Below are 24,801 nucleotides of genomic sequence, written 5' to 3'. Positions count from 1 at the left end.
TTGGAGCGCGGCCGCCTGTGTTTCAGGCTGGTTTCCATCATCACCGATGTGAAAACTGAATCATCTGCGCCTTGCACCATTTTCAGGCTCGTTGTTGCACAGGTCCTCGATTAAATCACTCGCAGACCAAACGGAGTCCTGAGATTTGCTATGTTTTAGTGCGCGTGGCGCGCGTGTGGAGGCTGCCAAGCGACTTTGATGGTACCGAGTCCTCGGAGCGCGTTCAAAAAATGCCGTTTTATGGGGAAAAAAAAAAACTATATCGGAAACAAAACTTCAGTTCTCCGGCTACAAGCCAGATTCGCATCGTGCCTGTAAGCAACACGGAAGGCTCCGAAGTCGAGCGGCGAAGGCGTCATCTGCAGGCAACATGGCGGGCTATGGGCGCTGGGGTGGTATTCTTCCGGTGTCGCCTTTTGCGACATGTCGCATTCGCTCTTCGCTGATTGGCTCCAGCCGCGGTGACGGCGGCGTGACGACACGGATCCGCCTTCCTGCTACGTCATCGTGACGTCGCCCCAATTTACTACGCTTAGTCGAACAACGGAATGCGCTGAAGCGATTCGCGCGGGCGACGGGCTACGAAATTGATACTAGACGCCATGAATCCCACTCTCTTTGCCTGGTTTTTGAGTTGCGAAGAAGAGTGGCGTGTTTGCGGACATCGCGACCAGTTTGCCTTGGCCGACGAATCTTGTCGGCAGCATAACCGGTTGTCGAAGAGCACAGCACTGTGGCTACCGTCTGCTGAGCCGGACTGCCACTCGCCATGCGATCGTCGTAAACAGGCGACGAAGCAGACGTTGCAGCGTGCAACTAAGTGGCCTTGGCAGCGCTTGCGCTCGCGGCTACATGACCCTTGAAGGCGTTTTAATGCACGTTAGTGCAACGAAACAGTGTCTGCACGAGCGAAAGGGGATTTAAAGCAATGTGACGACTTTTACAAGCGAGAGCCGCCCGCTTCAGCCAATTCAGCAGTCCTTGCGATTCCGGTCGGCATGTTTACCAGGAACTACTGGTGTTGTTGCTTTTCGGTATGACTTACGTTGCTTCGACGATAAAGTTTAAGCTGCAATTCAGCCTAGTTTTTGAGATACGCTCTCGATTCTGGAGCGCGCAAGCCTAATGGGACCTCCAGCTACACTGCTACCGTCTGCAACTGCCCGAAACGCAGCCGAAATCTAGCACAACCGTCCGGAACGAAAGAAAAATAGATTTGGAGCTTTTTCGCGGTGTTTTATAGACTTAAATGGAGTAAAGCGAGTTTACATTAAATTTGCAAATGTTTTTTGAACATTTAACGTCATGTGATGGCAAATATTCTTGCTATCAAAGATACGAAACTACTGCTGCTAGTGAATCAGCAGTGGTAAATTGTCGCTTCTCGGAGTGAATGAAAGCACCGCCGACAAAAGTGCCGGCAGCGTTTTCCGTTTCTTCGAGCAACTGTACGCACTTTTTTAGGCCCCGTCCTAATGCGACATGTCGCAAAAGGCGACACCGGGAGAATACTACCCCAGGTCCACGTCCTCATTTCCTCGCAGCGAGTTAGAAAGTGCCCCATCGCGGGACAAAAGAAAACTACATCGGAAACAAAACTTTGAATCCTTGCCTACAAGCTGTATCTTCAGCGTGGCGATTAGCAACACAGAAGGTTCTGAAATCGGAGCATGAAATCATCGTTAGCGGCTAACGATGCTCAATGGGCGCGGTAGGGAAAGAGTTAAGCACTTTAAAAGGTTTTTCAATGACATTTCGGAAAAGAAAAGCCTTTTACTGGCGTCGTGTACTGCTGCGGTTTCGCTACTATGGCTATTGCACACTGCGTTGTGTGCAAACACGAACAACGTTTTCTGATAGAAACGTCTTAGTAGTAACTCCAAGTTCCCGAAAAAATACGACTGGCCCGCATCAGGTAGCTCACCGGTCCATGATGCTTTGAGCGTCCATGGTGGCTGAAGTGGAGCGCTTCCAGCTTTCCCTCTGGGTAATAGTAAGAAACCCTATGGGCTTGCCCTTGTGACGTCAGAGTTAAGAGGTTGCCAGACCAGCAAGCAGCTCGCAAGAGAAACGAGAAAAATTCGTATTAAAAGTTTCTACCGCACACAATCAAGTGAAACTTCGGGGAATCGTAGTTTAACGTGATGGGAATTATATGCAATAAGCAGGGTAAGCGCGAAAATAGGCTGTCATGGCCCCATTAAGGCAACGCCTTGTATGCCCGATATAGCGTTCAACCGCAGTACAGGGGGATCATATATTCCATTCCCAAAGCACATCTAACAAATGCTTCTTTACGTTGCTTTTTGTAGCCGCGTTCGCCCTCATCGCAGATGCCCTGTTCCAACCACACATTAACTACTGCCACTTCGTTTAGGCTACCACATCTAAAACGAATCTTCATAAAATTGTTATTCTTGAAAATAAAGCTATCGGGCTTATCGCAGGTGTTTGTTTTACTGCGCATGCAGCTTGTATATTTGCCCAGTATGAAGTAATTTGTGCAATTTTTACCGAGTATCGTCTAATATGGTATACGTAAAATTTCCTCGCAATGAAACTGTAATTTTAAGCATGAAATGCTTCCAGCTCCCGTTGTCGGCAGTGTGGTGACGTCACGCCGAGACCGAGAGCCAACATCCGGGCACTGAATTACACTCATACGGGCACTGAAACGAGATCATCCGGGCACTGAAACGAAATCATCCAGGCACTGAAACGAGTGCATCCGGGCACCGTACGAGATTTAACGAGACTCTACGAGAGAGGGCCGCGGGGGGCCCCTTCCGCGCCGTCCCCAAGGATGGCGCTGCGGTCCCACACTCACGCATGTAAAAGACCGGCCGCTGGGCCTTCAGCTCATGACGTTTTCCCCTTTCGCAGGCAGATGTATACACGATCGCGGAGTATTAGAACGCGCTGCTTATACATTCTTGTCAGGCCTGCGTCTCGTCGTGGCCGCGTACGCTTCAGCATCGTCCTGCATTTCAATGCCGCCACCGTCACAGCTGTTCAAGCCGAGCAATGGAGCCTGATGAAGGGGAGGGAGGAAGCGTCTTGCGGAAAGCGATCGCTTTGCGAGTGATACGCCACAGCAGAAGACAACGCCATGAGTATGCGGCCGCTCCTGAAAGCTACCAGGTCGCTACGGTTCGCGGCTGCCTACCTAAGCCCGCACTATTGCAGGCGATCGCTTCGACGCAACAGAAGAGTGTGGTGTGTTGAACACTAGATCAATTTCAAGATTTTGACTAGTACCACCTACAACCAATGTGTTATGCCCGTAAACATTTTATGCTTACTCTACTCTCGATTACGGGAGAGGCAGATTTTTTTTCTCTCTCCTCACAATCTTCCTTCTTCGCCGAGCTTCGGGGCGGCGGTCGCGCGCGGCTCGGGTTAAGGTCCTTCTTTAGCTCGGATAGCGCCGCGTCGCTCGAAGAGAAACTTCTGAATGTGTTGTGCGTAGTTGCGTTCGCTGCGTTGTCACAGTGTTTTTGAGTCGGCCGTGGCTTAGCAGTGGACTGTCATAAGTCAGGTTCGGTGTTTCACGCTGCAAGTCGCGTGCACGACGTTTCAGTTTCTGAAGTGAGCATTTAAGCGAATCATCTGCTTACGCCAAGCGAAACGTGCTGCGCAACGTTCACTTGCGCACTTTGCTGAAAAGTAAGCTCCGTCGAAGGAAGAGGGCCGACACCGCGCACCCTTGGCGTCGTCGCATCTAGTCCGACTTACGAGTGGTGCAATACTTACGCTCTCGGTGAGAGACAATAAGCGTGACATCGAACTGAATTGCACCATGCATCTATACCGAGTGTGTCATTAAGCGCAGAATTGAGAAGGCTATTAGTAAGAAATCTGCGTGCTGAGAGTGCAGTACGGAACATCGCGATGCAAATACGTGCATCGTACCTCGTATAATGTCCTGCTTTGCTAGCGCTAGATAATGGTTGCATAATATTGATACGGGCAGCTCGAGGAGTACATGCACCATAGTAAAAAACTGGATCTTATCGAAAATTTTCATGAAGCTTACCCAGTTAAAGAATTGTATACTTGTATTTTGCATAAATCTCCAGGCTGACTCTTTCAAATAAATTCATCTGTTTGCAACTTATTCAGGTTCTTCATTGAAACCTGAAGATGGGTATCTTACGTAATTTGCACATGTTGCTCTTACATTACATATATATTGCTTTCTTCATATGCTTGCATGTGTGCTTTGCGTGTTGTGCTGGAGAATGCTTGAAGAACACCATTCTTTTCAGCTAGCATGGCATGACTGTGATCATCACAAAGTCAACAAGGGAGGAAAGAGCCTTAGGGTTCTTGGAAATGCCAATGCTTCGACAAGAGCACTTGTCTTCGTGGGGGCGAAGACAAGCCCTCTTGTCTAAATGCTGACAAGAACCCTGAAGCTACAGCCTCCCTTGTTCACTATGTGTTTTCAAGAAACACATTTGATCTATGCGCAGTTGTGTAAAGTCTTTTTTTTTTTGTGGAGTTCATGTCCTGAAGCTGTGTTGTAGCTATAAGAAATGCCACACTGAACACCTGTCACCAATTGATGTCACCCATCTGGGGTCTTTAACACTGTCTCTCAGCACATGGACATTTTTGCCTTTTGTTACCAATGAAATGTGAATGCTACAGCTGAGATAACACTTGCAACTCATGCTAAGCAGCTGAATACTGTAGCCTCTGCATCACCACAGCCAGTGAAGAAGCATTTGGCTTTCTTTAACAGTCTTGGACAGCATTTAGAGCAATTAAGGTGAATATAACCAGGCACATGGACTTTACTGCTTTGATCATGTCTGAAAACTTTCACATATTTTATCAGAGTGCTAATTCGTTCCCTTTCTCTGTATGCAATGGCTTGGTCTCTTGCATTAGTAGCAGGTCATCCTGTGTTTGCAGGTGGCAGCAAGATTTCTTCTGTCAAAGTCGAGGACGTGCCCCCACCCCCTATTTTCATCTAGAGTTAATGCATTCATGTACACGCCTTTTGAGACATTTTTTTTACTTACTATTACAATGTTAAAGCTGAAGGAACAAGATGTCCGAAGCCGATCCAGTGAGAAGTGCTCACTTCCACGCGATAGAACAAATTACGATACACAAACTCTCCATTTCCTTATGCCTAATGTTGGTAGCAGGCACGAATCCAACCTTAATAGCGGGCGTAATCTCCAGCGACATCATTTCAAAGTATAGTTTGTAAAAAAAAAATTTGTAATCTCTAATGATTGCATTGTGTATGCGCATCTTTTTGCTGTCCCCGTTATCATCGCCACACAAGTGTGTGAGACATAAATATATATTGTTTGAACCTAATGAGTTTTGTAGAGAGTTTCTTGATAATTTTTCTGTATTACTGTACTGTTTATGAGGATCTTTTCTGCTATTGTAATTGGTCACCAGTGTGCTCGTGTGCGACCTGCTTCCGCTGCATGTATGCTTTTTTTTCACGTGGCCTTTATAGGGACCACACGGATTTTCAAGTTATTTTCTTAGCTTTTGGCCTGTTGTCTATTATGAAAATGCATGCATTTTGAAATAAATACGGCTTGCTTATTGATTGGGAGTGTCGGACAAGCCGGGTTGGGAATGAGGGGCAGGTAGGGAGGGGGTAAGCATGCTTCACAAATGTGCGCACGTCGTGACAGAAGCAGAGAAGGAGAGGTTTCGGACGAGGGGCAGAGGAACTCGTGGCTCAAGAGTATTGTCACTGTGCTGGGGCCAAACAGCGGCGGCCATTCCGGCAAATTTCCGGGGTGCGTTTCACGGCATTCTGCTTAGCGTCATGCCATTGTGACGAATCGCCTTAGCGCATCGCCATTACTTCGTGCGTTACAGCGGTAACGGCGACGCATTAAGAGGGAAAGTTGCCTTAACAGATGTCGCTGTGGAATAGCCCAGTGTAAAACAGCCGCAGGAAAATTTCATTGGTTATAAAAATGGAGGTACCTCTCACCGGTAGATTCGGAAGTTAGTTTTTTAGTCTTGCTACTCCTGCTGAGCCCTCAAGAATCACGAGCGCAACTCGGAGAGGCCCCGAAGAGCTCGGTGCGGCTGCACACTCAGCGCACCGGAGCGTGACGCACGAGGGGCCGCGGCGTATCGTGAAACGCGGGCGCTGCAAACAAAGCGAACGGGGAACAGCCCCGCTGCTTCAAATACGTAACGACTCGAAGAGCGCTGTTTTTGCGCGCTCGTCCAACGATCGAGGCCTCGCTCCCGAGTCCCCCCCGGTAAGTGGCCAACGAGATCTTTACTCCGCGAAACACGGTAAGCGAGTCGAGTGTGATTCACTCCAAACGCTCTCGAAACGAAAGCCCCGAACAGCCTTTATTAGATCGGCGACTCGTTCCGGCCAGCTTCCGCCGGGAGTGTACTGATGGAGGCTGGGACGGGCTTCAAGTGGAACAGCTTACGCCTCGATGACGTCACCGCCAGTTTAGAGCTGCAGCTTTTTGAAGCACGGGATAGTTGCGACAGGGAGCGCGCCGGTTTTCCCGACAAGGTAGGTCGCCGGATGCGTAGTGACTGTTTCCGCTTTCAGCCACTCCTTCAAATGGCCTGCACAAAGTTGGACAGTAAAAGAGACAAGTGGGTTGTTTTCTGGAAAATGTGTTTTAGAGTCCACAGAGTCATGCGTGAGAAAGATATGCTGAAAATAGAGAACATAAGGCGGGCATTTCTACCAAGGCTATGCTGTTGACTGGGAACTGTAAACACCACAAAAATGTGCTAATTAAATCGAGAATAAACAGTCTCTTTTAGCAGAACGGCGATGGATCAGGATATTTGGTGCATATATGCCATTTTCAATAGCGCTGCAAACAACACGGACACAGAGAGAGAGACTGGCAAGGCAGACCGCTATATTCTAACTGATTTCTTCGCTGAAAACCGCATTCGTACACTCAAATACTGGAATGAGAGTAGCAGCAAGAAATCATTTGACATATTACTAAGTCATACTAAGAAAGGCAAGCACTTTTTTGATGATGAAACTCACTGCGGACAGACACAGTTTCTTCGAAGTGTTGCTATTTTTTGTGCTTCAATTATGATTGAAATTGAAATTGAACTTTATTCCCTTGAGGCAGAAAGGGACTCGGACAAAAGTGAAAACATATCACTTGATGTGGTTCGAGCCCCCTTTACAAGGCATACAGCAGTTGCATATTTACATACATAGCAGCATAAGAAGTTACTTCTCCGATGGTCTAAACAAGTTCATTAGCAACGATGTCCAAAAGTTTTGGCGCTATTTGAAAAAGAGCAATCTTGACATCGAGAAAATAAATATTGGGGAAACTTCAACTGCTGACGCTTGGGAGATAGCGGAACACTTTAACAAGTATTTCCAGAGCATTTTTTCAAAGCCTGAACAATACGAACAGAATCGCGAACAGAATCAATCTGTACAGAATCGCAAAGTATTACAGTAAATCGTGAAGGAGTCGTAGCCATGCTTCTAGAACTTGACGATAGCAAATCAGCAGGACCGGATGAAATACCAAATGCTTTTCTAAAGCGTTACGCAGGACAGATATCGGCATTTCTGACTAACCTTTTCCAGTTATCGCTAGATTCAGGTGAAATACCAGCACTATGGCGCACGGCACGTGTTGTCCCAGTTTACAAAAAAGGTGAACCGTTATCTGTCGCGAATTATCGACCAATCTCGATCACAAGTACGTGCTGTAAAATGCTGGAACACATTGTAGCATCATATATTCGGCAACACTTAGAAGGAAACAAGGTATTATCTGAATTCCAACATGGTTTTCGAAAAGGGCTCTCAACTGTCACACAACTGCTATCGACTGTGCATGAACTGGGATGTGTGTTAGACGGGAACGGTCAACTCGATGTATTGTTCCTAGACTTCTCTAGAGCTTTTGACCTTGTTTCACATGCAAAACTGTTGTTTAAACTGGAATGTATCGGTATTCCTCAAAATATTGTCCACTGGATCAAGGCCTACCTTAGTGATAGGAAACAATACGTCACCATTAGGAACTGTTCTTCTCGGATGTTAGATGTTACTTCTGGTGTGCCTCAGGGAAGTGTCTTGGGCCCGCTCCTTGTTTTAGTTTTTATCAATGACCTGTTGGATGTTATTCCTGCCCAGGTTTCTGCCCGATTATTTGCCGACGACTGTGCTGTGTTTAAAGAAATTACGTGCATAAAGGATCAAGAAATTTTACAGGATACTTTAGAAGCTATTTCCCACTGGTGTACAAATTGGGGTATGCAGTTAAACACTGATAAAACGGTACTTTTAACAGTAACAAGGAAAATATACCCGTGTTCCTTTACATATCAGCTTAAGAACAATAATATCTTAGAGGTGGACTCATATAAATACTTAGGGGTTACGTTTACAAATAAATTAACTTGGTCAAAACACATATCAGAAACTTCTGCTGCTGCACTTCGCAAACTGTGGTTTCTTAAGCGAAAACTTAGGAATGCTCCTGCCAGTACTAAGTGTCTTGCCTATAACAACTGCGTAAGAGCTAAACTTGAGTACGCGGCGGTTGTATGGGACCCCCATAATAAAAAAGATATCATACAACTCGAGCGTGTGCAAAGAAAAGCTGTGCGATTTATATTTGGAAAATATAGAAGACACGATTCCCCATCTACGCTTATGAAGCAACACAACATTCACACCCTAGAATCCCGAAGGAAGGTTAGTCGCCTCATCTTGCTTCATCACTGCCTGCAAGGAAAAATAAAAATGAAGTTGCCTAATTGCGTCAAAGCTCATTGTACGAGAAGAACCAGACATACGCAGGAACACTCAATGGCACCAATTTTCGCCCGCACAAACACATTTAAAAATAGTTACTTCCCTAGAACTGTATCCGAATGGAATGCATTACCTTCTCATATTTTTCTGTCCAGCAATTTTGTAGCTGAGTTGGAACGTCATCTCTTTATTTCATGAGTTTTGTTTGTTTTGTGTTGCGATGCCTGTCTATATATTCAATTCTGATTGATTGTCTGACTTATTTCTTTTTTCTCTATGCATATGCTTGTCATTTTTTGTATTGAAAAATGTTTGAATGTGCCCCTCCTGCTAGGACCATGCATGGTCCGCAGTATTTCAAATAAAAAAATAAAAATAAAAATTAAGACAACATAGACACATAGCAAGTGAATCAAGATTTTCTTGGCTGAAAAAAAAATTAGCTGGCCGCATTGTACTTCAAAGTCTTATTTTGCACAACAGTAAGATAAAAGATGATATCTTGAGTTTGTTGACGTCGACTGGTCCCAATGGCAAGATTCTTGGGTAACGTCTGCTAGTCACTACAGGGTTGTAAAGTGGCGCAACTTATTCGGCTTTTCCTGGCGCGGCCAGAGGTGTAAGGTAGCTTGTAATGCACGAACGTCCTGGCTCTTTTTCGTTGTGATTTTGAGTTTTCCCTGAAGCTTCGCGTTTAAGACGATAAGGTGTTCAAATATGACTGCGATATATGCCAGGTAAGAAGCCACTTCTCATTTGACAGCTCAGCACTCGGGTTATTTTTCTTCTTCAAGAAGGTGTCGGCTTTTCAGCTTAGGTCAAAAAATCTCTTAGCACACATTCGTGGGTATGAAGTCTCCTTACGATTGCTTTCTTCCTCTCGTGACAGAGAGATTAACTGACAGTGGTTGGGCGCTCTTGAACAAATGAAGGCCACTGAGTCGAACACAATGTCCATGGCAGATTTCATATTCAGTGTTTTGCTGCGTAGTGCTGCTTGGTGCAAGATGCAGTGCACCGCCACAAACTCTTCAGTGACTTGCAATTCCTTGATCTCCAATTGCTAAAATTGATGGATAATAATCTCCATCCGCTAAGCGTAGCTCTGCATACTTGTAGCATTTCTCACCTTGGTTGTCCTTGTATTTGGAGCCTCAATTTTGCAAATAAACTGCTTAAAACGGGGAAATGTACGTGAGGGAAAAGTGGGGATTCAAGAATGAGGGAGCAGAAAACATTTCGTGGGGCTGCTGCAGTCAGGAAGTCCCTGGCTGAGGGGGTGGAAATAAACAGTTGATGTGCATCCTTTGTCCTCCTTTAAGCAAAGAGGTGAGAACTTGACAAGTGCTGCAGCCACCTTCTACCCCTTGCCGCCCTCCCCAAAGAAACAAAAGAAACCATGCAGTGCTTCCGGCCTCCTCAGATGGGCATGCTTTGTGTGCAATCCAAGCTGTGCTCTCAGCGCCTTCAGATCTTTCATTAGCTGCCCATGGTTGCCCGTCTCGTTTTCGGAATGCGATTTCATCGAATGAACAAAACAGCATTGTTGCTGGAGCACCGCAGGAGATGGGTAATGGGCCAATTTACAGATTACCTGTGCTGTGGCTACAGAAAAGTGCATCCGCCTTGCCTTTTATTGCCACCTTAATACTTTCGGCTCGTACAAGCCAGAACATAAAGACTCACAGTCAGGAATCGGAAGTTACTGTCTTTCAATTTTCGCACCAGAAATTTCCCATTCTAAAGTAGAAATTGTAAAATTCTAGACAACCTCTGGCTCCGCAGCGAAGGCTACAAATGGAAAGGAGGCGGGCCTTGGTCCCCGTGCCATGCGGAGTGGGTTCATGTTCGGTTTAGGGGAGCGGAGGGCTGAACGAGAGAGTGAACTTTATTAGCTCTAAAAAGTCTTACAGAGCTTCTACAGTCAATTGGGTCCTCATTCCAGGATTGGTACCTTCGTCTGGACCAGTCGGTGAGGCATCATGCAGAGGAGTGGCGCAAAGGAAACGAGGAAGACATAGACTTAAAGGAAACAGGACAAGCCCTGAAACAGGAAACACGAATTCAACGCTCGTCCTGTTTCCTTCGTGTCTATGCCATCCTTGTTTCCTTTGTGCCACTCCTCTCCATGATGCCGCATTCCAGGACTGCCGGATCTTTGCTGCCCGGCTAGCCCGTTCAGCAATCCAACGGTGCTATTCCGATTGCCGGCTGGACAGTGCAGCCTCCCACTGCTCCCCACTGCGCTCACCACGTGTGTGGGCAAGCTGATGGAGACCGTGGTGCGGGATAGGCTCTCCGAGTACTTGGAACAACGAAACACATTTCCAGACACTATGTTCGGCTTTCGCCCACATAAGTCAGCACAGGACATAATCCTCAAACTCAACAGGTATATAATACAGCCAGGTGAACACCCACATAATGACAAGGTCGTCCTGGCCTTGGACTTGAAAGGTGCCTTCGACATCATCAAACACAGCGTCATACTGGCACACCTCAATGAGACCCACTGTGGCCGCAACACTTCAAGTATATCAGACTTTCTGAGCGATCGAGCCGCACTAATCAGAATCCAAGAGGCAGAATATGGTCAGTATCAAATGGGTAGGACACCAGAAGGCGCGGTGCTATCCCCCCAACTCTCTAATTTGGCGATGCTCCATCTACCCGACCAGTCGAAGGGTATCGAAGGCATACGGCATGCGCTGTATGCCGATGATATCACGATCTGGGTCACACAAGGAAACTTAAGGCGCATGGAGGAATGCCTGCAAACAGCCGCTCACATATCTCCGTTTCTTATACCAAGTGCAACGCTGTGGAGGCGACGAAAGCAGTCCGGAAAAAAAAAATAAAGAGAGGTGTGATAACCTTTTCAGGACTGTTTGTGCAGGAGGACTGGGCATAGAATACCTGCATGCGAGACAGTTGGTAGCTAGTTTCTTCTTTTTTTGTGATTGCTCCCATCCGATCATTAGTGCATTCTTGCAGGTTCACTTGATGACTACACTTCCGAACTTAGCAGTTTCTTCCACTTTTACTAAACGCCCCTGTTTACTAGGCTTTCTGCAGCAAGTTTATGGCTTCGTGCAGTTTTTGACAACGTGGTTTTCAAATGAGTGCTTATATTCTGTTTTGCGCAAAAATAGTTTAGTTTAGTTTATTGGGGTTTAACGTCCCAAAACGATTCAGGCTATATGGGACGCCGTAGTGAAGTGCTCCGGACAATTTCGACCACCTGGGGTTCTCTAACGTGCACTGACATCGCACAGCACACGTACCTCTAGAATTTCGCCTCCATCAAAATTCGGCCGCCGCGGCCGGGATCGAACCCGCGTCTTTCGGGCCAGCAGGCGAGCACTGTAATCACTGAGCCACCGCGGGTCTCGCGCAAAAATATGTACAGGGATTTGGTAACGACGCTCTTCCCGCCCCCACTGTATCATTCTGTCTACTTTGGGCTCATGGGTCATGATGCTTCAAAGCGTGTCCGTAAAATGCCGATTTCTCTTTGCACCAAAACATTTTTCTATAAATTACACACCGGAACTGTAACTGTCAACTCTGCCACAACGCACCGACGTTTGAAGCTGAATAAAGGCGCGTCTAGTGAATGCACAGTTCTAAAAAAACACATCTTCGAGGTATGTATCAAGGCCTGCATGAGTAATTATGAGCGTGCTAATTACAGATGTGGCAAACAAGCGAGTACCAAATTTTCTCTGTTTCCGGCAAATTTCCTCCGTGCTTGGCGTGTAGTAGAAACGCCATCATGCGGCACCCACTGAAAACCCCGCTCGCAGTGTACGGCGCTGGCCCAGCAGTTGACGGACCGCGCACAACTTTCGCATTTTCGCAAGTAAGAAGTCTGTTGGAGATGAGGGTTCAGGACAGGAGTGCCGCTGAGCGAAGAGGTTCGTAGGTGGCGAAAGGAGAATAGGTTTATTTGGTGCTCGCAGAAAAGAGCAGGTCTTCCCATCCCCACGTCAAGCCAATATCGCCTAGGCAATGCATTGATAACACTGGCCGGCCGAGATTTTCCTGGCCACGGAGGAGTTATTGGGAACGACGTCAACAAGTCTCGCCGGGTGGCCGCCAGCACGCCTGCTTCTACTGTGTATGGCTGCGAGCAACTTGAGTGTGATTACTTTCGGGCCTGCCGCCATGGACCGCACGCACGGAGAGGTCCCAGGTGGCAGCTGATTCCAATTACGGAGTTTGCCCGGTCGGAGTGCAGGACCAAAACGAAGGGGCTGAAGTTTAAGCAAAACCAGACATCCCTTTCCGAAGTTTCTGCACATGTCGAACGCCACCGCCGGCGCCGCGGGGAGACGGACGTTATCTTCCCCAAATGCCGTGACCGTGCCGGGGAACAAAGGGCCTCGTTCCCTATGGCTCTTTGGCGTGCCAAGCACCGCGACAAGCTGGCGGGCATCATCCCCAACCTCGCGAACATCTCCAAGCACGAGGAACCACTTTCCGGCCTTTTCGTGGCTTCGCGTTCCGGCCTCGAGCGGCGGGTGTCATTTGATGAACATCAGATGTCGGTGACCCGTGGGAACCTTCGGCTGGCCGGAAACCATCACCTACCGCAGTCGATACTACCTCGCCGGCAACCTTCTTTCCATCGGGCTGGTAACGGGGCGTGACATGTGACGGGGGCGTCACCCTAAGTGCGGTGTTGTGTTTGTGCGCACAAGTTAAAGCTCTAGGCCCCTCCCACTCCGGCGTGGGCGTCATCAACCTAGGGACTTTAGGGAACGAGAAGGATATAAAAGTCGACAACGAATGCGGCAGAATCGCCTCACTTCAGTGTTAATTATATTCACCGTGATGTAAAAATGTAAATAAACCCATTCTCCTTTCGCCGCCTACGAACCTCTTCGCTCAGCGGCACTCCTGTCCTGACCCCTCATCTCCAACAAGACTTAAAGGGACCATGAAAAGAATTAAAAGCCGCTTGCAAATGTTAGAAGTGATGCTCAGAAGCATTGACACCAAGTATGAGTCTTCGGAACTCAGCCGGCAATTTATTATGAATTTTTAAAAACCGTGTTTTTCAAAATTCGCAGGCCGCTTGGTGTCTTCGTAGGGAGCAATTCTGAAACCAAAACCGGGAAGATAGACGTCACTAGTCCCATGACGTCGGCAGGACACCACACGCTGTCATTCGCTAGAGCCGCCGCAGCTTCGACGTCACGGGCACACTTCCGGTAGCGGTGAAAATCGTCTGCTCGAGCTGCCGCGCGACCCCCTGGGGCAAGCGCGAGCGAGGGCATTGCCTTCGCGCATATGGTTTTAATTTACCTCTGCCGCCTCTTTCTGTCGCGAGTTCGGGAGCCACTAGCAGTGCCTTTTTCGACCGCCCAAGATGAATACGCCTTGCTGTGTCGTCGGCTGCAAACCCAGTGACTGGCGAGGTGTTGAACTCAGGCATGTTACTCCTAGAGACGTGCGTGAGCGAGCAGCCTGGATGGAGCGCATAGGACTGCCAGCGTCGCACGCACGCCGAAGACTCCGCGTTTGCGGTCGACACTTCGCACCTGACGCTTACTACTATAACCCAGCGCTCGTTCGATAGTCAGGCATGAATGTCAAGCAGCTGAAGCTTCGACCGAAGTCGCTGCCGACACTGTTTCTTCCCGCCGGGAAGGTGAGTTTCCAGCTTACAGCGATCGGTATGGACGTTTACACGATATGATCTGCGATGGAAGACAATTTTATCTAGGAGAACTTGAAAAAAGGTGCCGCATTTACTTAGGGCACAGGACGAATTCGAAGCGTTAGCTGTCGCGGAGGGCCTTGGCCTGACGGCTACGTACTGCTGCTGTTCACATTCGGCTGCTGCTTCGACATGCAGACTCGGTCCCGACCTTCTTTGACTCTCCCGTCCGTTTTACGACCGTAATACCGTATGTTCCTTGTGTTCTAAGTCGGGCGGCGCGATTTTGCGATCCCGCAGCCGGGTGTCCAACATCATTCGAGAGCTAGGCTCAGTATATGCACGGTGTTTCACACCAAGACTTGGCAGCATCGGTGTGACGGCCGAACCAGCGCACAAAAAAATAAAACATTGTGTGAGCCGGGAACAGGTCCGGGTCCATTCTGCCAACTAGCAAAGAAACCCGACGCGCGCCGCAATCCAAGAAAGCGCCGAGACCGGAGAGACGCTGCCGACGCACGCTGCTCCTCGCGAGTGCGACAACCGGAAGTTGTAAACCGAACGTCAGCGAATGACGTTTTCATGGGCGGAGCCCAGTCCCGGAGCTGTTTTCTTTATTTTTTTATGGTGCCCCGCGCGTACGAGTTGAGGGGGGGAGAGGAGGAGGGTGATTTTTAATCGCCTATAACTTCGTTGTTATTGATGCTAGCTCAAAAATTCTTGCGCTGGAGTGACGAGTGATGGATTGCCTATCTTTACATAATCTCAATAAATTTGTTTCATAGTCCCTTTAAGTGCACCTGGAATTTTGTAGCGAAAGCTGCGCTAGGCTAGCAGAAGCGCAGCTTGCGGTGCCTGTCAAAGGCCACTACTGCGCATGCGCTGTTACCAAGGCAACCGGTACCATGGCAACCATTGCACAGCAGCTGCTGCGCCCCACTGCGAATGCGCAGAGCCGCGCCGCGTAACTGGGATATAAGCCGGAAGCGATGCACTCGCTCCTGAGACGTGCACTATGGAAGAATGAGAGCGGCCGTGCTCGTCACGGCAGCATTACTGGGTGCGTGAAATTTAGCCTTCCGATCCAGAAGTCGTCGCATGGTACAAAGCCGGCCGACAGCGCGAAAACGAGGTGAGAAAGGCTAAGTGGGCGGCCGAGACGAACGAAGAAATAGAGGAACGTCTCGTGAAAGGACGCCTGCTTTCGCTACGTATATCCTGGCTTAGCTGAGCTGGGGTTCTTTAACGTGCACTGACATCGCACAGTACACGGGCCTCTAGAGTTTCGCCTCCATCGAAATTCGACCGCCGCGGCCAGGATCGAACCCGCGGCTTTTGGGTCAGCAGCCGAGCACCATAACCACTGAGCCACCGTGGCTGCGCTACATATTATGTGTTCAAACGATTTGCAGCTAATACTTATTTGTAAGCGAAATCGGCCAATAATTAGCACCTATGTTTTTAGGACCACTCTTATGAATGGGCACTGTGTTAGCGTTTTGCCATTGCTGGGGTAATATTCCATAAAGGAATAATTTTGAGTATAGAATAACTAAGTAATGAGCAATGTTTTCAGCACAGCCTTTAAAAACATGACTAGGAACATCTTCGGGCTCGCTTGCCGAAGACACCTTTATGTTAATCAGCAGGTTTACCACACCGTTGTATGTAATCGTTAGCTGAGGCATTGACCCCTGCACATGGACACCCATGACTGGGATTTCATGATGCGAATTCGCTGCGAAAACGCACTTAAAATAATCATTTAAACGACTTATCAAGATCATAAGTTATAGGCTCAGCGCCGTTATTCAGTGCCGGAATGCCGACTGAATCGGAGCCATTATCTTAAAGAAATTTCCACAGTTATTTTAGATTCCTCTGAATTTTAGCACCCAACTCAATCATGTACCTTTCTTTCGCCGCTTTATTTTTTACTTTTATGTCTGTTCCAAGAACACGCACCTTTTAATGTACTTTCGCGTCCCGGTATTTCCTGTACGTGTTTAGGAGACGACGCTTTTTCTTAATCAACAGTTTAGTTTCCCGAGTTACCCACGGCTTGTCCTTGCGCCGCTTAGCTGATATGTTCTTGAAAGGAACATATTTGTCAATGAGCACATTAAGCTTCTGCTTAAATATGTCCCACAGTGCAGTAGCGTCGAAACGCTGGCTCATGAATATGAAGTCTTGTAAATAGTTGACAAGCTCGCTAGATAGTCATGAGTAATCGCCTCTATCATGGAAGAAAAATTTCCTGTGGTTCCTGTGGCACTGAAGGCTGAGTCATTGGCACTTGTGCAACGACATAGTCGTGGGCACTGATACCTGGGATAATGTAACTGTCGCGCACAAGTGACTCTCGGTTAGAAAAAAAGCAAATCTAGAACAGGCGAGGAACCGTGGCATGACCTGGTTGGCTCCTTAACAAACCGATACAGGTCATTTGCAATAATGAGGTCGCGGAAATCAACGAACAGCTTGGATAGGTTGGTAACTGTGACGTAATGCAAGTCATGCACACGCGCCCAGCCGGACAGAAGCCGCCCCCATTTCTGTAATCTAACCGCTTGCCTATATAACCGCCCGCATTCTTGAATAAAGCGTCATTCATGCACCATGCCTCGTCGTGTCCACGTGGTGTCAGAAGTGGCCGGTTAGCGACCGCGCAACGCAATCGGGCAACGTAACCGACGGCAGAGGCACGGCAATACGGGAGGCCCGGGTAATTGCATCGGGCCAGAGCCATGACAGACGCCGAGCTGCACTGCGCCCCGCCTGCCACTCCCGTCACTTCACTGCTGGCACCACCGAGGGCCCTGGATACCGCGGGAGATGTCTGGCATAGCTGGAAAGCATGGAGGCAAGAGTTCGAGCTCTTCTCAACTGCAACCTACCTGGACCAACAACCGAAAGAGGTACAGGCAGCCACTTTTCTCATCAGTATTGGAGAAGACGTACGCAAAACGTACAGCACTTTCGTATTTGATGCTGGAGAGGATAAAAGCGACATTGCTGTACTGAGCCGCCGCGGTGGCGCAGTGGTTACGGTGCTCGGCTGCTGACCCGGAAGACGCGGGTTCGATCCCGGCCGCGGCGGTTGAATTTCTTTGGAGGAGAAATTCCAGATGCCCGTGTACTGTGCGATGTCAGTGCACGTTAAAGAACCCCAGGTGGTCGAAATTTCCGGAGCCCTCCACTACGGCGTCTCTCATAGCCTTAGTCGCTTTGGGACGTTAAACCCCATAAACCATCAAACCATTTCTGTACTGAAGCGAAAGTTTGAAGCGTTCTACAAACCAGCACTAAACGTAGCTTATCACGAGTTTCGATTTGGAAAGCGTGACCAGAAGGAAGACGAACATTTTAACGATTGGTTAACGGAGCGGCGTGTACTAGCAAAAAGCTGTGAATTCGGTGAGCTGGAAGAACGCATTCTGAGAAGCAGAATCATTCTGGAAATGAGAGACAAGAAACTTCAAGAAACGCTTCTTTCAGAAAATGCTTCCTTGGCCAAAACTTGAAATGTGTCGAGCTCGGGAACACGGCAAAGAGCAAAGTGAAGGAATACACTCCAGCAAGAACCATGAAGTGGCGGTCAGTGCAGTCCTCGAAATGAAAAGTCGCTGTAACAAATGTGCTCGTGTTTACACCAGTGAAACATGCCCTGCAAAGGGACGCACGTGCTTAAAATGTGGCAAAAGAAATCATTTTGCAGCTGCGTGCAAAACGAAGAGCGCTAGCCTCTGCGTAAAAGAACAAAAAGTGGCGTCGCTAGAAGCGAATTCAGACGGACTGTGACCCAAGCATGGTGAAACTTCGCCAGTATGCAAGCACAGCGTGGCCCATTGAGAAGGCTGACGTCACTCCCGAGCTACGCAGCTACTGGAGCTTCCGCAGCGAGCTGCATACTGAATCCGGCCTTGTGTTCCGGAGCAATTGCCTTATCATTCCTGCCAGACTGCGCAGCGAGGTACTGGCTTCTCTTCATGCTGCGCACAGAGGAGCAGAAAAAATGAAGGCACGCGCCCGAACCGTTGTCTTCTGGCCAAGTATAAACAGCGATATTAAGAAAGTCGCTCAACGCTGTCAAAAATGCCAAAAGTACAAATCAAGAAATGCGCGACTACCGCTGTTAAGTCACGAGATACCAACTCTGCCCTGGGAGTCAGTATGAGCTGATATTTGTAATCACGACGGTGCCGAGTACTTAGTTGTTGACTTCTACTCTTTCTTTTTTGAAATCAGGCTTGTGCAAGCGCCGTCAGCTAACAAGGTTATTGCAGCATGTAATGACATCTTCGCGACACATGGCTTTCCAAGGCGACTTTGCACAGACAGCGGACCACCTTTCAGTAGCCAACAGTTCAAGGATTACGCCGATGAGATTGGCCTGCAACACGTCCGGTCTAGTCCGTACTATCCCCGCTCGAATGGCATGGCAGAAAGAGCAGTACAGGAAGCTAAGAAGCTGTTAAGGCGGTTCCATTTCGGCAGCACTGAATTTTGTGCCGCATTGCTTGAGTGCCGAAATTCACCTCTAGATTCTTCTCTGAAGTCCCCTGTGCAGAGGCTCATGGGCCGACAGACAAGAACGCTGCTTCCTGTACCAACCAGCCACCTACAACCACAAACAGTGCCACCCAAGACCGTGCGACGAAGGCTAGCAGACATCAGGAGCAAGCAACGCTGCTTCTACAACAGAGGTACACGGCCTCTTCCAGAGCTTCGCACTGGCTCGAGCGCAATTATGTACAACGTGCCCTCAAGATCATGGTCCCCTGTCACGGTCGTACAGCGGGCTGAGACTCCTCGCGCCTACATCGTCAAAACGGAAGAGGGTCAACAGTTTCAGCGCACAGGAGAACACCTCAATCCGGCTCCTCCTCCCTCGTCTCCAGACCACGAGACACCCGCGCCGCTGCCAGCTGTGGGAGTCCCAGACACTACAGGGACATCCGAATATACACAACTCCGCAGGAGTGAACGGAAGCGCCAACCACCACGGAGATACCCGGCTCCTGAGTTCTAAAACTCTGCTTGTTTCGACGAAAAAAAAAAGAGAGGGGAGATGTGACGTAATGCAAGTCATGCACACGCGCCTAGCCGGACAGAAGCCGCCCCCATTTCTGTTATCTAACCGCTTGCCTATATAACCGCTCGCCTTCTTGAATAAAGCGTCATTCATGCACCATGCTTCGTCGTGTCCACAATAACGACTGGTTTCTTGTCAACCCACGTAATTTCGGGCACGTTGAAATCACCTCCAATGATGTAATCGTTGTGTATCTTACTTATGACTTCAGAAAGGAATACAAATATATCTGGACTAGGCCGCATGGAGAACGATAGAAACAGCCAAGTGTAAGCAGCTGCCCGTTCTCTAAATGTAGAATCCGCCAAACAGATTCTTCGCAGCCCTTAAGTTCCGGCAAAGCAGAACAGCGGAGACTCGAGTGAATGAGCAGGAAAACGCCACCTCCACGTGAGTGCCTATCGCAACGGTAAGCTTCAAAATCAGCTGGAAAGATTTTGGAGTTGTGAATTGATTCCTCAAGCCAGGATTCAGTACCTATGACTCCATGCGTTTGGAGTGATGAAATAAGCGTGACAAAATCATCAGTTTTATTCTTTACGCTACGGCAGTTCACCACAAGTATAGTAAGATCAGATATGGACTGAATCCTGGCAAGACCGCAGTGAATGTGGCGCTGGAACCCATTACGCAGCTACCTGGCCTTTTGTTATGGTTTACATTCAATTACTTGCTCTTGAAGTGGGTTATAAACGAAATACGTTTTGCTGATAAGCATATTGTCATAACAAAGTTTGCAAGAAACTTTCTTGGCACGAACATAGCTTACAAGCTTAGCTCGAGCTACCCGTAAGCCCTGGTGAAATCTTCACGGATCGCGAAATATAATTATTTTAGATATAAGATGATAATTAGGCAGAACTGCCACAAGCTCGAAGGTAGTTAAACAAGCATATCGGAAGACTAAAAGAGTTGTTGATATCCGCAAAAAGCTGTGTAATTCGCCAGACGTGGAGAGAAGCAACGGCGCGAAAGTTGAATTAATTTTCGATATGAATAAAATGGGCGATGACCTTTATATTTGGAATGAACTAACCGGTTAGAGAGTGAAGTGTCATACCCCGGCAGAAATCGAGCACGTGTGACTCAATAATTCTCCCAATGCATGCTTTAAGGCGATGAATACAAGCGCCAGAAGCATTGTAAACGAAGCAACGCAATCGAAAGCATTACCTTGGAACACGAGCCATATCTCTTAGCAATAACTGAAACCTGGCTTCATCAGGACGTACCGGATGAGGAAGTCACACCACCAAATTATAAATAGTAGGTAAGAAGAGTTCTGATAGAAACGGGGGGAGGAGTGGCAGTCATGATGAAGAGCGATATTGTGTTTTTTGTGTTAGGTGTTTCAAGTAATATAGAATCAGTATGGATAACAATTAAGCTAAATAACCGCTCGGTGATTTTAGGTGGTGAATCTCGAAACTCCCCTATAGACATGCTTTTTAACTTAAGGAATTTCATGGATACGAACCTAAAACAGGGTGACCCAAAAACTGATGAGAAAAACTAGGCCAGCCACTGTCTGCTCATGGTATTCAGATTAGTCATCGCTGTTGCTCGTACGAAGGTCACGGAGAACACCGCTGGATTGTCAGCAGTCTCTGCAGGTGAATTCCACGCTGGCGAAGTTCTGCGCAACGTCCTCTTCAGGAGGCGCGACTCAACAATTGTGCAGCAGCTGTCGGATTCCATATGAGACGCAGTGCAGTCACCAGAAGAATATGGAAGCTCTACGTCCGAGAAGTTCTACGTCCGAAGCTCTACTTCACAGAGAACCAACTGTCCATCAAACTCGACGGCGACGCGCTCCCGCCCTCCAGACGGATGTCGAGGTGATGATTAGCTCTCAAAGAGAAGAACCCCACAAAAGTGGAAGAGCCGGTGACAAAGTACGTTCAATGCCACAACTTTCAGTATCTAAGACCCTGGCTATGTACCGCCCGCATATATAACACCCTGCATATGTGGCTCTACTTTCGACGTTGCCTCTGTATAACCTAGCTTCTCCAGCAAGTGTTTGCGGGGCAGCGCCGCTCTCGAGCGCCCTGCACAAATTTGGCGCCGCCGCAAGGTTTGCGTTCCCAGCACCCTGCTGGTTTCCTGCCGCGCCGAGACGGGGCGTCACATGTCCGGCAGTACAAGTTGCATGGTGGTGGGGTCCGTGGTACATACATAGAGTGCGCTTCTAGTATAATGCACACTCTATAATAGGACACAACTCCAGAAAACAGCAGTTGGTAACATGGCATGGTCCGGGGCGCCCTGCATTATTCTGCTGGATAGTTAGTAGAAGGAAAAACAGCAGATTTTCAAAGTTTGTCTCTGTGAAACAAGCCAGAGACATCGAAATTCTCGAGATTTTAATTTTGTCGCACGCTTAACTTCTTCTTTAGGTAACATGAAAAGGTTTCGCAATGGTCTACTTTTTGCCATGGAGGAATCCTGTTAAACGGTCCTCAATATGTGGAGCTTCACTGCAAAATGAAGCTGTACCCGACTCTAGTGGTGTCGAAGACTAGCTTATGTGCAAGCCGAGTGTGGAGGAAATCGTAAATTGCGGGTTTTAATATCCCGAATCGACACACGCGCTATTAGTGATACAGTGGCCGCAACTGGCGAAGGACAGGGTTAATTGGAGAGACATGGGAGAGGCCTTTGCCATGCCGTGAGCGTAGTCCGGCTGATGATGATGATGACTTGACGGCTTCGTTTAGACCGCTTAGTGCTCTTTAACGTGCGCTTACAGCGCCCAGCACAAGGCGCCCCACCTGCACTAAAATGCGGCCACCCCTGTCGGGATTCGATTCCCTGATCCTGGCGTCAGCAACCGAACGCCAAAGCCACTGCAAACGAAATAGATAAGCCGAATGCAAAGTGTCGGTTATAGAATATTTTAGCATGACGGTAGTTACGAATGTATTTGTTATAGGTAGAATTTGATGACTTGAGGAAACAGCGGTCGTATTAAAAATGTAGCTGGCAATGCATTCACTCTTCGATATGACAGCCCATCTTGGTTCCCACGTGCGGCTCCTCTTAAGCTCTCGGCACAAGGAGCCGCGCTTGGAGCACCCGCCCTTCCCTCGTCCGAGCGAAAAGAAGTGAATCGATCATCTATTAATACCGAGAACCACCTGCATGTAATCTTACGGGGTAAACGAGAAATTCGAGGAAGAGGTCCTCTTTCCTGTCAAGCTCGAGCGCACGCCTAATGAAACACAAAAAGGCGAAACACTTAACGTGAATTAGGCAAACACAGTTGGTCGACTATCTTAAAATAAGCCCCGAAGACAGTAGTGTGTGTCAATCTGCCGCGGCTTCGTCTTGGGTGGCGAGCCTAGCCTGGACCGGACATCCGCCCATTGAAGTTGCCAGAGGGGTGCAGGCGAGGCCCACCGCGGCTTGTTGACCGGTCATCGCCCTTTTGCTTGCTGGGTCGGAAGAACACGTCCGGGCCTCCGTAGGCAGATACCGCTTTGTGGCATTCTCGACAGTCTTCAGGTGCCTGCGGTCAAAACATTTAAAAGATGCCATGGAGACTCCAATGCTGCAGTGAGTGTGGCGACGATCGAAGCAGATCGGTGAATCGAAAAGAATGCGCCATTGTCTTCAGAAGTTTTTTAGTAAATTATTTTTATACTTTTATGTACAGCAATCACAGCTTGCTGACTTTAGGGGGGCGGTAAACAGGCAATTGTTAATACAGTGGTAAGTACAAGAAGTACTCTGGTTACAGGTTAATATAAAATAATAACAAATGCACATACTGTATACCGGTTGGGCTTGAATGATGTACAAAGCACACAAAATATATGCAATATTAAACCAGTTAATCACGACATTATGAACATAAGGCATTTAAATTCCTTCACTGTATGATAAGAACAAAGTTAATACCGGTGGAGAGGCAATATTCTTATTTAGTTTACTCACATCGACTATTGCTCAGGGGGCGAATGAATGCTTAGAGCTGCCGTTACATGGACAAATAGGAACTGCAGTTAGACGTTAGTCTTTGCCGGGTAGAGAATTCGGAAGATAAAGTTACGATTTCTGAAATATCGCTTTTGCACAGCTACTAATTTAATACAGAGACTTATTACCCGATCCCCTTTCTTTGGGCCAACGAAAATTGTTTTACGGGGTTTAAACTCCAAAAGCGGCTCAGCGGCCGCGGTGGCTCAGTGGTTACGGCGCTCGGCTGCTGACCCGGAAGACGCGGGTTCGATCCCGGCCGCGGCGGTCGAATTTCTTTGGAGGAGAAATTCTAGAGGCCCGTGTACTGTGCAACGTCAGTGCACGTTAAAGAACCCCAGTTGGTCGAAATTTCTGGAGGCCTTCACTACGGCGTCCCTCACAGCCTGTGTCAATTTGGAACGTTACACCTAAATAAACCAAACAAACCAAAGCAAAGCCTCTGATGGTATGAGGAAAGCTCTGTGGAGAGGTCTGGATGATTTCGACCACCTGTGGTTCTTTTACATGCACTTGCATCGAACAGTACACGGGTCAGTAGAATTTCTCCTCCATCGAAATTCGGCCACCGCGGCCGGGAGCGAATCCGCGCCTTTCGGGCCAGCAGCCGAGTGCCGTAACCGCTGAGCGACCCCGGTGGCGAGGCAAAAAGAAAGCATTGCCAGGAATTCAGGACAAAGCCAGTCATAGACAACGCATTGTGCTTCCCAGAGTGCGGCTACGCTGCATACTGCTGGCTCGTTGCGATTATTTCTGCTCATTTTTGTGCAATGAGCAGGAAGTGGGTAAAACAGACGCTTGGGCGATTTGGTAATCCTTGAGTGTAGACGGAGCAAAAAAGACCTCGCAAAGAACACGTTTTTGTGTTCTTCCCAAGACTCCCTCCTTTCTGCGCGGTCTACGCTCTGGAACAAGAAGTACCTAAGCGACCATGGCGCCACAGTGCACCAAGAGGGCTGTCGGTGGTGGAATATGTCTGCAGTAATTTCCGAGTGGCACTCGTCTGAAGAAGGTGATGAACACTGAAGCTGCGTTGTGGCAAAGGAGTGATATGCCAGTTTGCGGCGCTCATTTCGCGGAAGGCAATTTCTTCTGCAGCCGCACAGGTAAAGGAGGTGGCACTCGCTGACGTATTGCTGTCACCCAGACTTCGCGCACTTTTAGTGGGAAGCTCCCAGACACCCTTAGAGCGTGTGGGGGTAGCGGTCTCGGACTCAATGGAGATGCCCTCGACTCAGCGTGGCAAACTCAGCGGAGACCAGCTACCAAGTGACAAGAGGTTTTTGGGCG

The 24,801-nt window shown here is 48.3% G+C and overlaps 1 protein-coding gene across 1 annotated transcript; it reads left to right on the top strand.

Moving 5' to 3' along the window:
- Positions 1 to 17,270: 17,270 nt before the first annotated feature.
- On the top strand, positions 17,271 to 19,467 carry LOC149367492 (uncharacterized). The gene is made up of 2 exons (XM_089567376.1): positions 17,271 to 17,353; positions 18,684 to 19,467. The coding sequence occupies exons 1-2, from the start codon at positions 17,271 to 17,273 to the stop codon at positions 19,465 to 19,467; spliced, it is 867 nt and encodes a 288-aa protein (XP_089423502.1).
- The last annotated feature ends 5,334 nt before the right edge of the window (positions 19,468 to 24,801 follow it).

Source organism: Amblyomma mixtum, chromosome 1 (genome assembly GCF_055824585.1).
Source record: "Amblyomma mixtum isolate Tamu chromosome 1, ASM5582458v1, whole genome shotgun sequence".
Taxonomy (NCBI): domain Eukaryota; kingdom Metazoa; phylum Arthropoda; class Arachnida; order Ixodida; family Ixodidae; genus Amblyomma; species Amblyomma mixtum.
The sequence above is the reverse complement of the archived record's forward strand: the minus strand, read 5'-3'. Positions and strand labels throughout refer to the sequence as shown.

Coding starts and splice junctions, on each gene's coding strand:
- LOC149367492 (XM_089567376.1), top strand. CDS start 17,271: ATGTCTGGCATAGCTGGAAAGCATGGAGGCAAGAGTTCGAGCTCTTCT. Junction 17,354..18,683: donor TGGACCAACAACCGAAAGAG/GTACAGGCAGCC, acceptor TTTTGAAATCAG/GCTTGTGCAAGCGCCGTCAG.